The 13,760-nt window shown below is 35.0% G+C and overlaps 1 protein-coding gene across 2 annotated transcripts; it reads right to left on the bottom strand.

The window, feature by feature from the left end:
- Nucleotides 1–386: 386 nt before the first annotated feature.
- On the bottom strand, nucleotides 387–11,594 carry LOC129300503 (uncharacterized). 2 transcript variants are annotated; one of them, XM_054939072.1, is made up of 5 exons: nucleotides 11,252–11,594; nucleotides 10,316–10,483; nucleotides 8,545–8,761; nucleotides 7,192–7,388; nucleotides 387–529 (listed from the first exon to the last, which is right to left on the bottom strand). In XM_054939072.1, the coding sequence occupies exons 1-4, from the start codon at nucleotides 11,513–11,515 to the stop codon at nucleotides 7,264–7,266; spliced, it is 774 nt and encodes a 257-aa protein (XP_054795047.1). In that variant the 5' UTR covers nucleotides 11,516–11,594; the 3' UTR covers nucleotides 387–529; nucleotides 7,192–7,263. The 2 variants fall into 2 exon arrangements, with proteins under 2 accessions (XP_054795047.1, XP_054795048.1); XM_054939073.1 differs by lacking the exon at nucleotides 387–529 and adding an exon at nucleotides 1,770–4,475.
- Between the last annotated feature and the right edge of the window lie 2,166 nt (nucleotides 11,595–13,760).

Here is a 13,760-nt window from a genome sequence, read left to right as displayed (position 1 = left end):
TAGAGCTATTTTTGTTTACCTTTTTTTTTTTAATTTTTAAAACACATTACATTTGACAGTAATATATTATCTTTAGTTATGACCAGCTATTATCATTAATCATTGTCGACCGCTATATTGGTCAATTCCAAAATTGTTTTCAAATTAACATGAACAAACTAATTTTCATTTCGTCTTGTTTGAAAAACAGTATTTAAAAATTGGTTTACAAAATATATTTTTTAAAAAAAATGAGAACAAATCAAACTCTAAGATACTGACCTGAGCATCCTTCACGTTTAATTGATTCTGAAGCTGCCAAGCAAGATTTTCATCATGACTGTTATCAGGAATCTCCCCTTGTGTCATAGGATGCTTTGCCTGATTTTTCTATTTTCATTCTTCAAGAGTAAAAACAGTTGTATCTTCTCGCTTCTCCTTGCCCTACGTTTCCGACCCTTGCGGGGCTGATGCTCCTGATTTGGTTGACTCAGTTTCTGAAGTAATTTCTGGGCAGCTGCTTGATTTTGAATAGGAACAGATTCCACGACTATATGGAAGAAGGATAAGATCACAGCATTACAACAGGAGAAAGAATGGGATCTATAGAAAAAAGGGGGGGGGGGATCTAGACAACCCTGTAACTTAGACATAGTAACAGAAGAAAAGAATCATCAATAATAAAAATAAAATGGGATTGAAGCAAATCCCGGAACTTAAGTTAGATAGTGAGCTTTATAAAATTTACAGTATGCTTGTGATGGAACTGCACTATTATCCCATTAACAACTGTGAACTATTGAGTAATTACAATCAAACCAACCACCTCAGTGAGAAACTGATAGGTTTAATTCAGAAAACACAGCCTAGCCGAAGACCTCACTGGAACAGTACGCGCTAGAAAACAGATTTTGGAGAAGTGAAAAATGTATTTTTCATTCATTCCCTCCAAATTTACAAGGCATGGAAACTTAATAGGAGAAATATATATTTACAAAAAATGCACACAATAAATGTAAATATTCTCCATACTTAAGGTTCATAAAAGTAAATGATTTTCCACACTTCCCCTCCAATTAAATCATAGATATTGATCATGTCTAACTTGCTCACACATTCATCAAAATTTTCTTTTAAAAGTCCCATGGCGAGGATGTCAGCAACTTACTTCTTTGTTGGGACATATATTAGACACACAATTCCACTTTCAATTTTTTCCTTGATGAAATGTCTTTGCACTTCCACATGTTTTATTCTATCATGTTGAATTGGATCATAGGAGATACTTATGGCTGCCTTGCTATCAGAGTAGAGCTTGACAGGTAATTCCACATCAATCTACAATTCTTTCAGAAGTATTTGCAACCACAAGCCTTCACAAATTCCATGAGCAACAACTCTGAACTCAGCTTCTACAGCCCTTCTGGCCGCCACATTTTTCTTGCTCCTCAAAGTTACCAAGTTTCCTCATACAGAGGTATAATACCCATATGCGGATCTTCTATCCTTTGAAGTTTGTGCCCAAACAGTGTTAGTAAATATTTTTACATTGGGTTGTTCACCCTTTTTAAAGAATGGTCCTTTTACAGGGGAACCTTCCTCAAAATTATGTACACAGCTCGTAGGTGGATTTCCTTTGGTGAGTGCGCATGCTGACTAACAAAGCCTACACCAAAGGCAACATCTAGATTCGCAAGTGATAGGTATCTTACTTTACCCACCAAACTCTGATCTCTTCTCATCAACTAGCTGGCCTTCTTCTTCCCACTCTTCTCTTCCTCTTCCCCATCTTTGCTTTCTTCTACCTTCTTTTTCTTCTTCTTTACTGCAATGGGAGTATCACATAGCTCGCAACCAAGTATTCCAGTTTCTATCAAGAGATCAAGAACATATTTTCTTTGTGAGATATGCATTCCTGTCTTTGACCTTGCAACCAATTATCTAGTTTCTATCAAGAGATCAAGACATATTTTCTTTGTGAGATACATATTCCTTTATTTGATCTAGCAACTTCCATACCTAAGAAATAATGCATTTGATGTGGATCGTTTCGTTCAAATTCAGAAGCTAACACTTTCTTTAGTCTCTCCATCTCTTCAATGTCATCACTAGTTAGGAAAATATCATCCACATAGACAATTAGTATGGCCCTTTTCCTTCCTTTTGTCTTATAAAGAGTGCATAGTTAGATTGGCCTCACTAATCGTTCCCCTTTTTGCTCTGGTTTCAAAATCAAGAGGAAGGGTCATATAAACTTCTACTACTAAGTCACCATTAAGGAAAGCATTCTTAATCTCTAGTTAATGAAGTGACCAATCAAAATTTGCAGCTAAAGATAATAGTACTCTAACTATGTTAAGCTTTACAACTGAGGCAAATGTCTCATTGTAGTCTATGCCATAGGTTTGCATGAACCCTTGGGCAGCAAGACATGCTTTATATTCCTTCAAAATTCCATCAGCATTATACTTTAGTGTAGAGACCCATTTGCCTTCAGCAAGCTTCTTTCCTCTTGGGCTCTTGGCAAATCAACTTCTTCCTAGGTATTATTCTTTTCCAAACAGCTTTCTACCATTTGGTATTTCAAGAGTTTCATGGATATTGCTAGGGATTTTTACCCTATCAATAATAGTGGTGAAAGCACATAATCTTAGAGAAAGAGCCTTACAAGACACAAACATCTTTATAGGATAGAAAGTAGATGAGCAAGGTTGCTTCCTTAAAGCAATGGGAAGATCAAGATCAGTAAATTCGATTACTTGTTTTGGACCATCTGACTTGCTGGATGAATCAGCCTCTAGGTGCTCAAGATTTTCCCCAGGTTCCAAGTCTCCTAGTACTTCAGCCTCTTGGTATGACTCTCTTGGTGCTTCAGGTAAAAGTTACTCACTATTTTACGATTTGTTCTTTCAAGTATAAAGAGACAATTCCCCTTTGTAGTTTTTCTATATCTTCTCTTATTTTCCTATTTTCCTCAAGTTTTGACCTAAGTAGATGGACTAGTGATGGGTAGTGGAATCAGGCACAATTGAACAAGGTTCAAGCAATGGAGGTGAGTTTTGAAGTGGGATCTCTATCTTTATCAGGCTCCTCACTTTCATAACGCTTGTAACTCTTTTGTGTTGGTGAATAACCCAAAAAGATATATTTAACTACACAGGGTCAAGTTTAGGACTTTGGTGAAGATGGACAAAAGATGTAAACTAGAAAATTCGAAGGGTAAGATTGGTCTTAACATGGGATGCAGGATATACATGGTGTACTTTTGGAGAGTAACTCGAATGACAATACACAACCTAACATTTTTTTATGAGATATATGGCAGTGAGAACAGCATCCCCCTATAAGTATTTTGGAACATTACAAGTGAACATGAGGGCTCATGTCACTTTTAGAATATGTCTATTTTTTTTTTCTTTTAGCTATTCCATTTTGTTAGGCGGGTATGGACATGGGTACTTTCATGGATGATGTCATGTTCCTAAAGAAACATACTCAGAGACTAGTTAAAGTATTCAATGCCATTGTCAATGTGTAAAATTTGAATAGCTGATCAGAATTTATTCTTAATCATAGCATAAAAGTTGGGGAACACAGATGAAACCTTATACTTGACCTTAAACAAGCAGACCCAACAAAGACGAAGAAGATCATCTACGAAAGTAATAAACCACTTGTTATTGGTGTGGTTGTCAACACGAGAGGTCCCAACAAGTCACCATCATGTATAGCTGTGAAAGGTTTAGCAGGTGTATGCTTAGCTCTAAGAAAGAAAGTTTAATGGTGTTTAGAATGTTGACAAACCTCACACTGGAATTTACCAATATTCTGACTCACCAAAAGCAAATTACAATCGAGTTTGGGCACCTTGAGAACAAATTCTAAAACAATAGAACATGATATACGAACACTTCCTCTCTCAGCAACCAGTGCTAAGGAACCATTTACAATCTTTACTTCAATATTCCCAACACAAAGGGTGTAAGCGGTGAAAAACAAATGACAATTAGTCCTGTGATCAGATACCCCTAAATCAACAATCCATATTATTGCATTTTGAGACGCCTTCTAGGCTTGAAGAAAGGACCCACTTTCCACCACTGATGCTATAGGTATAGATCTAAGAACATTAGTCATGATACTTAAGAGTATTATCACTCCTACAACATCAAACAGAAAATTACCCTCATAGCACAGACAAATTAGAAGCCACGCCCCCACAACTTGAAGCCATAGCACAAAATGGCAAACAAATGACCAAGATGCGTTGAAAGAAAGTTGCCTAGACTTGGGAAATGTTGGGATCTGGCCGAAATCACCAAGTCATCACTGAAGCAAGTCATTGGTGCCTTATTGAACTACTTGCATGCCCACGCACTTCTAGAAGTCAGTTGGTGGGTGCAAAACGTTGAGGTGGAGCATGTGAGCTACACATGTCACCATTCATTGAGGTTTTACTTGGGTTGGCTGATTGGAACCTCCTCTTCTTCATGGGGCTGGCAGTAGAAGTCAACAATGCATCCACCATCATGCAAATGAACACACCAAAACATAGTTGAGGAGGCCACATACAATTCATAACCCAAAAACCCTAAATTGCTATGTATGAACCTCGCACTCTAATATCATGCGACCTAGAGAAAAATTTTGGAGAAGTGAAAATTGTATTTTCATTCATTACCTCCATTTCTACAAGGTATGGGAACTTCTTTGGCAGGCAAAAATATTTATAATCAATGCTCACAATAAAAATAAATATTCCCTATACTTATGGCTCATAAAAGTAAAGGATTTCTCACAAAGAAAAACATCAAGCAAAATGGAACCTCACACTGGTCTCACTCCCACACTAGCATTCGAGAGGCTAATACTCTCCTCACCAATTCTGTCATGCCTCTCCAAACACTCCCTACCACCACTATATGTTAGAACCCGTTACATGATTTCCTCCTCCTTTGCCAACTCACCTTTCACCTTTATCTTTTTCTATCTCCTATAAACTTGGGCTGACATGCCAATCCCACTATTATTCACATACCCATCAGTTTGTAATTTTACTTTTATATCATTCCAATAATTGGAATCAATAATCAAAAATGAAAATGAAAAGGGATTGAAGCCAGTCCTGTGATTTAAGTTAGCTAGTAAGGCTTGGGCACTATATATGATTTAAAACATGCTCATAATTCTACTTTCGCATCATTCAAATAATTTGAATAATTGTCTGATGAGCAGTTCATTGTCAATGACTATTTGTAACAACATGGATGCTAACAGAAACAGAAAGTCTCATGACATTCAATCTAACAACTAGCTAGCAACAAAAATTGCCAACTAGGAATAGCATCAACCTACTGATACTTCAAAAATTACATCAACTCCACCCAGTCAATCAAAGGAATGACTTAATGGACTGGTTTAGATCGAACCCAGCTTCCTGATAGGCATTTAGAAAGAATATATAACATTGGATAAACTAACAGGCCAAAACCTCTTAATAAAATACAGTGAAAAATGCTAAGACTTTTATAGCAACAATTTTCTATGAGCCTTTCACTATTTTCATCGTTCCTGTATTAATTTCCTCGTTTTGTTCAATCCACTACTAACAACCAAACTCCAAGCTCTAAACTAGCTATGTTTTCTTGATCCTTCTCAATTTAAGTACTCTCCCTTATCAGTGAAAGTACTCTCATTTATAAATTTTGGAGGAAGATTTATAAATAATAATCATATTTAAATTTAAATTATTAAATATTAAAGTATCATATCTTAATAAGGTGCTCTTAAAACAAATATAATATTTTTTACTCATCAGTCAGCAATGGTAGTCTGATAATCACTCAATAACTGGTTAAAATAATTAGTTAAAATGATATTTTGGTCTTTTGTAAGTAAGAAATAACATTGGTCAATTAAGATTTATTTGTAATTTGTATGACTTTATCAACATTAATTTTCTTAGAGGGTATTAATTTGTAATTTTTTGAACCCATTTATGTAATTTTCTAAATTAACTAACAGTCAAACTAAAGGACATTTAATGAGGGAGCAACATTACTCCGTTTTTAATACATGAGAGGCGACATTGCACTGCCTTTAACCTGAGGGTGTGCCCAATGCACCTGAAATAAAAAACAATCAAGGGACAAAATAGCACTTTAACTCATTTTAATTTGATAGCAATAGACTAAATTTGAGTGTTTTCCCAATCCAGATTTAGTTGTTATTATGCTAAATTCAATGTCGCTTAACATTAACTCACTTTTCTGAATACGAGCAAAGTTAGTCAAGTTACTACAGACCATGGTGAATTCTTAAGCAAAATACAATCATCTCATAATTGGTTAAAAATTAACTCCTGAATAATGGGAGATGACATTTGGACCTTTGTAAGGGAATTATTAACAGTTTGGCCACTCCCAAAAACCCAAAAAAAAAAAAAGTTGTCAATACAGTATCATAGTTGTTGATCTCAAAAGGGTCATTGCTTCAAGAGACTAAAGTACCTCACAGGGGACTCAAATGTCATTCTCTTGTGAATAATTATGTGCGCAGCATATGCATGATGTTAATTAACTCGGCTACACTTTATCTTTATAGCATTTAAGATCGTCATTCATTCTTGTTAGAAGCTTTTTTTATGTATTAAGGCTATTTTAAATAAGTTAAATACTAGGGACAATATTGTATATTTTCCTTATCCCAAAGTTTATTGGTGTAAATTCTCTTATGCCTTGAGCCTCCATATATGGGCACTCCTCACTTCTAAATGCATTAAGGTTCCTCTCAAAGATAATTGACAATTCTCTGGTGGATTCTCCTTGATCCAAATTATCACTTATGCCGATATTTCCTTTCCACGGCAAAATATATTATCTCTAAGTAACACAATATTCTCAATCAATAATAACAGTAATTCAATTACGAATTAAGTAGCATTTATGGGGCAATAGGAGCATCGACTGGGTTTAATACCCATATGCAACCCCATCCATAAACTGCCTTTTTGCACAGCTGCTTCCAACATTTTCCTAGGGGATTTATGAGTTGCAACCCAATTAATAGACTATTACATAGACACTCTTCTCTTAGTTCAGAAGCAAGAGCAACAGAGACATTAGTCAACGATATCAACTCCAGATGAATCTAATTTTGGAAAACCATGACAATGGAAAGTTATCAGAGAAAGGAATGAGAGGAAAGCAGCACCTTCTTTTGGTCTAGTCCCCGAACTGCTAGGCTTATCTTCAACTGATTCTGGAGGCAATCTAGATTTCTGATTTACATCCATGCTTTCTGATTTCTGACGAGGGTATTGCTGGCTACCAGTTGACCCCATCCCAGTTTTGCCAGCCACAGCAATAGGCTTAGTGTTCTAAAGTTAGAATCTCCATAACCTGCAGGTCCTGCACGAGATCACACTCATTGTCAGCTCTATGCAGCTATTCATGTGTTTTGAAGTGCATAAAATCCATTAGGTGTCTGAATGTCTGTTAACAGTTTAATACAACAAGGAATCCATAATACATTCAAACTTCGAATTGTAACAACAAATGGATTTCAAAAATAAGATAACAGCAAGCTGGAACATCTTTATCAATGTTCTAATTCAATGCCGATGAAGATCATAATTGTTAACCATAGAGAACAATGACTAATAACCAAAAAATTAATTAAAAAAGAAAAATAATAATACCTAAGGCAGTTAAAATGCTAATAGCAGGTCCATCATCATTCGCAAAAATACACACTCTAGTGGAGAATATTCAAAAGAGAATCATTTAAAAATGAATAAAACTCTCAATAAACTAACGGAAGAATCACTTCTGGGTTTCTGGCACCAAGAGTAGTAGCTATAGTGCTTTTTTATACTACCTTTTTCATATAATAGAAAATGTCCTAGGTTTCAGCCCTCAATTCTGGTTCCAATATTAGACCCTAAGTATACTTGTATCATCAAGTTTGGACATTAAATAGCTAGAGAACTTCACAGATCACAGATTATCAGGCATTCAAGCTCAATACCTTATCCAAGTATAGGCAATGTGTTGAGAGACCATTTCAGGCTCATTTTAGAAGAATACGTCAAAGGCTGAATTAGATATTTTTGTGACTGTTTTGGCAATAATTATTTTCGAGACATTTTAGGAGTCTTTATGAGGTCCCCCAACGTTCAATTCTGTTATTTCTTTGGTTGCTGCATTCTGTTCTGAGATTTTAGGGGATTTTTTCTGAATTTATTTGATTATTTTAATGTATTTCCACCTCTACAAGTAGGCTAGAAACTTCAAAAGCTACTTTGATTGAAACAAAAGTTATTTCATCCATATTTGGAGAATCTCCTAGGCTTTTGGCTATTAAGATTATTTAGAGTGAGATTCTCACTTTATGTTCTTAATAGTTTCCCTTCATCATACTATTATTATTCTGCTTGAGCACTTGCCACAATGATTTGCCACGTTAATTCCCATGCGAAAGTCTCCCTTAATTTCTTATACTTTTAGCTTTACTCCCATAGAAGAGGAAGAGCATAAAACCAACATGCTTTCAAGCAAAACTGACCTGAGGGAGATCCAACATGCAGCTTCACAAATTGAGGAGGTCGGTCTGCTTCACTTTCTTCTACCTTCCTTAAAGATGATCGAGAGAATCCTGAATATTTTTTGTTCATCTGCCATTCGTCATAAAGCGATTGAACAACACCTCCTAATATGGTCAATACTCCAGAATTTAAACAAACTATACCACCACGAATCACAGTTTTATCTTCCAAACGAACCTGTCAAATAGAATATGATAGCGATATCAATTAATTAAAAATGATAATAATCAAGAACATGCACACAATAAGGATACATGATGCAAACAAACACGTAAAAGAGAAAGAAAAAGAGAACAATAGATCAATAATATAATGTAGTAGAAACCTAGAAAATATAACTGTACCAATTAAAACAAATATTTAGGTCAATCATAATTAACAAATAGTAACTGTATCAATTAAAATATTTCAAAACATGCATCAACTGATGAAAACTTTCATTACCAAATTACAGACCAGAAGTTATCTTATAACAGCGTTTGTATACAAGACATCATAACACAACTTATACTTTCCCCAAGAAAGAAATGAGAGCTATCAGCAACTTGAAGCTTGACAATGCAGCTCAAAGCACAAAACACCAATATTTACCTGACTCTTATTACTACTATTGTCCACCACCATGCAAAAATTAGTGACTTGACAAACAAAACCAATAATTTCATATTGCTTTTGTGAATAAGCACTGCGTTATAGCACATAGTTACAAGCCATAAACCAGAATTTCCCAGCTAAACTGAAAGAGCAACAATACCAAAGGAGCTTTAAAGTGCAAGTGCCCATCAATTTGCAGGACCCTTCTATAGAATCTCAAGCATTCCATTGGTTCTAAACAGAACTACCAATCATTCAATCAATACTCCCCAAAGACCTCAACTACCATGGGAACAATTCTTCCACCTCTCTCTCTAATGACTTAAACAACTACATCACTACAACTGGAAGAGCTTTAAATTCCAGATATAGCCTCTTCTATACCCAAGCTAGTCATTCCACCAAAACGAGCTTTTCACAATCATCATATGTGCTTTTATTGCCAAAAGCAAGCCAAACTTCAGATTTAATCCCATTTATCATACTTAAAAATTAAAACATTGACATTTTCAGATTTCATATCAAACTAAACTACCATTCTAAATTTTCCACATTAACAAAAATTTAATTTTGACCAGGTCACATGTCAGAATATTTATCAACCACATATATTTTTATTCCTGAAATTCAAGTTATTGACTGTAGTCAAACATTTAGAATTACAGACAAAACTATTGAACTCCCCTGACATTTGACAACATACTTAGAATTACAACCCCAATATATGCCTTATAGCACGCTTAACTCACATTCACAATATGTTTAAGGGAGCCAGCCTGATTAAGCCCATGCAAGTCTAACATAAAAACAAAGCATAGTTGCCACTCTCTCCAATCCTATATATTAGTCACCTTCTAGAACAATTAGATGGTCCCATATATTAGCCACTTTACATAAAAAGGTGGAACATTAATTAGGGTTTTCTTTTTAAAATTCATGCTTTCAAATTGGAGTAAACTTGGAAGGTCATTTAATTCTTAGACCATTTTAATGATTTAACTACCTCCCCTTTGGTCCTTGTGAGATAGTTAGAAGATCCCTACATTTAGGACCGAAAAGAGTACATTACATTTACCTCCTCTCTCCTCCGTCTGTCTAATCTACTAGGAGAACCAAGTATAAAGAGAATTTCAGTACCTTAGTGCCAGGAACAACATTATCAGGCGTAAGTGGGATGTGAGAATATTCTATGGCAGTTATATCAGAGTTCCCATCTGTGAGACCTAATCTAAGAAGTCGCCGATCACCTGAGCTTCTTGAAAATTCATCCACAGTACTACTAGAAATGTCCCTTACTGAAGATATCTGCTCAAACGAACCAGGACCAAAAAAAAAGTCATGATGTATGAAGAGAGAGTGTGCAACTGTATAACTAAAGCAGTTCTGGAGTCATAAGATTCAAGAAAACCAATTCCCACTGCCTACGGTTGATGGTATGAGAATAAATAACCAAAGCATTAGCCAAAAAAAATGAAAACATTATTAAACTGTTGGCCTTTCTTGTTCCAATAAATTTTTAATCTAGTCCGAATAATTTAAAAAGAAAATTGTAATTAAATCTTTAGAGTTTAAATAATTCTTAGCGTAGTCCCTCGTCGTAGTTTTGTTAATTTTTTATTAAATATATGATTGATTTTGCTTCATTATCCATACTTTTACATCTTTCGTGAGTACAAATCGTAATGTTTGGAATTTTGAATAGCAAGACAACATATAGTTATTAATTACACAAATAAAATTGAACAAAAATATTGGCATTTAAAAAGAAAGGGCTAATTTAAAAAGCTTGAAAACTATAAGGTCTCAATTACAAGTTTTCAAATCATAAGAACTAAAGTAAATTAAAACAAGTGAGGGATACTATGATCAGAAGTATAATTTATCATTTAAAAGAAAAAGTAACTAAAGAACCGTAATCAGGATTTAGAAGCAACATCAATCCATAACTTTCGTCCACTAGTAAATCCACACAGTATCTAAAAAAAGCACGAAATCCCAGATTTTGATTCGTCCACTATACAAATGCAAACATACAGAGTTCAATAGAAAGTAGAAATAGGGGTAATAATTTGCCTGTAGGACTTTGGGGCCCTGAAGATAAGAAGACTTGCGAAGACGAGAAGGGTCGGGCAAGGACTTGCCTCCGATTAATCGAAGGTCCAAATTCAATAGCTCCGACTCAACAGAATCAACCACCTTCGTTGCATCAATGGCTAGAACGTAGTGAATGGTGATCGTAGCCTTCACTTGCTGCAGGTCTCCGAAACACCAACCTCTTGTTCTCAGGGCTTCTAACACAACTTCCGGCTCCTCCGATGCCTTCGAAGCCGTCTCCATCTTTTTAAGCGCCACAGTGTAGTGAATGAAATTCAAGAAGGAGAAAAGGAGAAAAGTGAGAAACCACGGAGTTCAGGCTCAGCATATTTGAACATGTAATTTGAACCCAAAAACAAAAAGAGAACATATATCCTAAAATGCAAAAGTCCTGCACTGTGGTTTGGTTCAATGTCATTGGGCCTATTTGGTTGAGCCCATTATTTTTCTCATCTGCAGTTTGGTTTCTCAGGTCCATTTTGTAATAGACAGAGCATAATTTTTAGGGAACATCTGAAAGCCCCTGAAGAAATCTTATATATCTTAAAGCTCATCTAATTTTTCACTGTTATACTGTTCATATACAGTGTTTTCCCTCAAATGGCCCTACTTGATGTTGTTCATCTACCGTGTTTTTCCCTAAATATCCTTTTTATGTGGGTCCCATCATTTTTGTGTCCATTATTATTATTTCAGAAAATTATCCTATCTTCCTCACTCTCACCTTCTAGGCCTTTCTATCCTTGGGATTAATCATCCGCCCTCTCATCATCTCTCCCACAGACCAAACTTCTCTTCTATTATTATCATCACACAGCCTCTTCGTCTTCATTCCCAGACAAAGTCACGAATGTGAAAAGCGTGAGAGAGAGATTTGGCAGCTTAAAAGCCTAATCTGAGATTGGCGCGTGAGTTTCGTTAGCAAGTGGTGCCAGTAAGCCCTTACCGTAACTTTTTGATGACTTTATTGATCATCGATGTCTTTTTGTGAAGGTTTTGGGACATTCAAATGGTTTAGGTTTTTATTCTCCTCTTCTAAACTAATGTTTAAACTTTCATTTTCTATGCCTAAATTTTTATCCATGGTACTAGGCAACATTTTGAATTTTTCTTGTGGTTGGTCGTTTTTGTAGTTATAAATCATTAATAGGGTTGCATTTTATTTTGTTGCTATCTTGGATGTAGTATGTTTTATCTATGTTATCTTGAATGCAGTCCTTGAAGAAGTAGAAGGAGATTCACCCTTAGAGATCCTCTACCATCCTCGTCATTTTCAGCTACTAGACATCATCGTCCCCTCCATCAATACTATTAACTGTCATCCCTTCTGATTGAGATTCGACGAAGGAGGAGCGTGCCCAAAGTGTTCGTCAACTTTATTCCTGGGTTTATCTATCCAAACTACAACAATTACTACTAATATTTATCATTTCTCGTGCAAATTTAAAGCCGTGGATCTAATTTTTTGGTGAACTAAAGAGGTTAATCTGATATGCTCAATATCTTAAATCCTAAATTGCTCACTAATTTAGCATATTGTAAAATTTGCTACAGAAGTTGAGATACATGTATAGGAGCACTATTGATTCCTCTTTATTCAATGCAGGAGTGCTATTGAAGGGTAATTTGTTTCTTCTCTTTTTCTTTCTCATCATTGATTACTTAGTTTATTGATTTTATTATTTTTTCGATAAAGGACAATGCATGCATTGATATCTTCCAATTTTTTCCCAAAATGATTTGGAACATTATTAACCAGATTACTTGATTTTTGTTTTCCTTTAGTCTGTGAAACATTATACAAGTAAAACCATTTTTGAGTTGTATCAATGGTAGTGTTTTTCAAGTGAAATATGGTGTATCACAAACTATACTTTTTCTTTGCTTTAGCGATCAGGTCTTTATAAGGATCAAAATTTCTGGCTACATGCTGCTATTATGAGTTTATCTACCATCCTAGAGTACTGAACCAAATTGCTTGTATATTTGCTATGAATTTTCTTCTCTGCTTCCTTCTAGTTTAGTATTCAATCCTTGATTTAGAAGCTCCATAGATTTTTTTTTTTGTGGGTTTTATACATGCTTAGTTCTATATCTTGGGTTAGATGTTACAGTATATCTCTTTCTTTTGAGGTTATGCCATGAGTAAATTAGGACTTTCTCTTCTTCACAAACTTGGGAATTAAATTAGATTATAGTAAAAATTTAAAATGTCTTTGTTCCATCCAACTTTATAAGCTCTGGCATTTCCTTCATATTATGCTGCTGCTACATCTAATAATAGACCTTAACTATTGCGTGAGGCAAAATTGGAAGGTAATAAATGTTTATTTTGCATATTATTAGTTGAAATGTTATTATTTTGATGTGGTCTCTTTTTCATTTAGAACATGAGAGAAATAAAGAATAAGAATATGTGATCTTTTTTTTTTTTAATTTAAAAGTGTTGGTGCTTCACGATGATTAGGGTATGGTTCTACTTTTTTTG

The sequence above is a fragment of the Prosopis cineraria genome, unplaced genomic scaffold (assembly GCF_029017545.1).
Source record: "Prosopis cineraria cultivar Desert tree isolate PC_DT_omini unplaced genomic scaffold, ASM2901754v1 PC1623, whole genome shotgun sequence".
NCBI classification, from domain to species: Eukaryota; Viridiplantae; Streptophyta; class Magnoliopsida; order Fabales; family Fabaceae; genus Prosopis; species Prosopis cineraria.
This window is presented reverse-complemented; position numbering and strand designations above follow the sequence as displayed.

Coding starts and splice junctions, on each gene's coding strand:
- LOC129300503 (XM_054939072.1), bottom strand. CDS start 11,515: ATGGAGACGGCTTCGAAGGCATCGGAGGAGCCGGAAGTTGTGTTAGAA. Junction 10,484..11,251: donor AGGGCCCCAAAGTCCTACAG/GCAAATTATTAC, acceptor TCGTTTGAGCAG/ATATCTTCAGTAAGGGACAT. Junction 7,389..8,544: donor GCATGTTGGATCTCCCTCAG/GTCAGTTTTGCT, acceptor GATCTCGTGCAG/GACCTGCAGGTTATGGAGAT.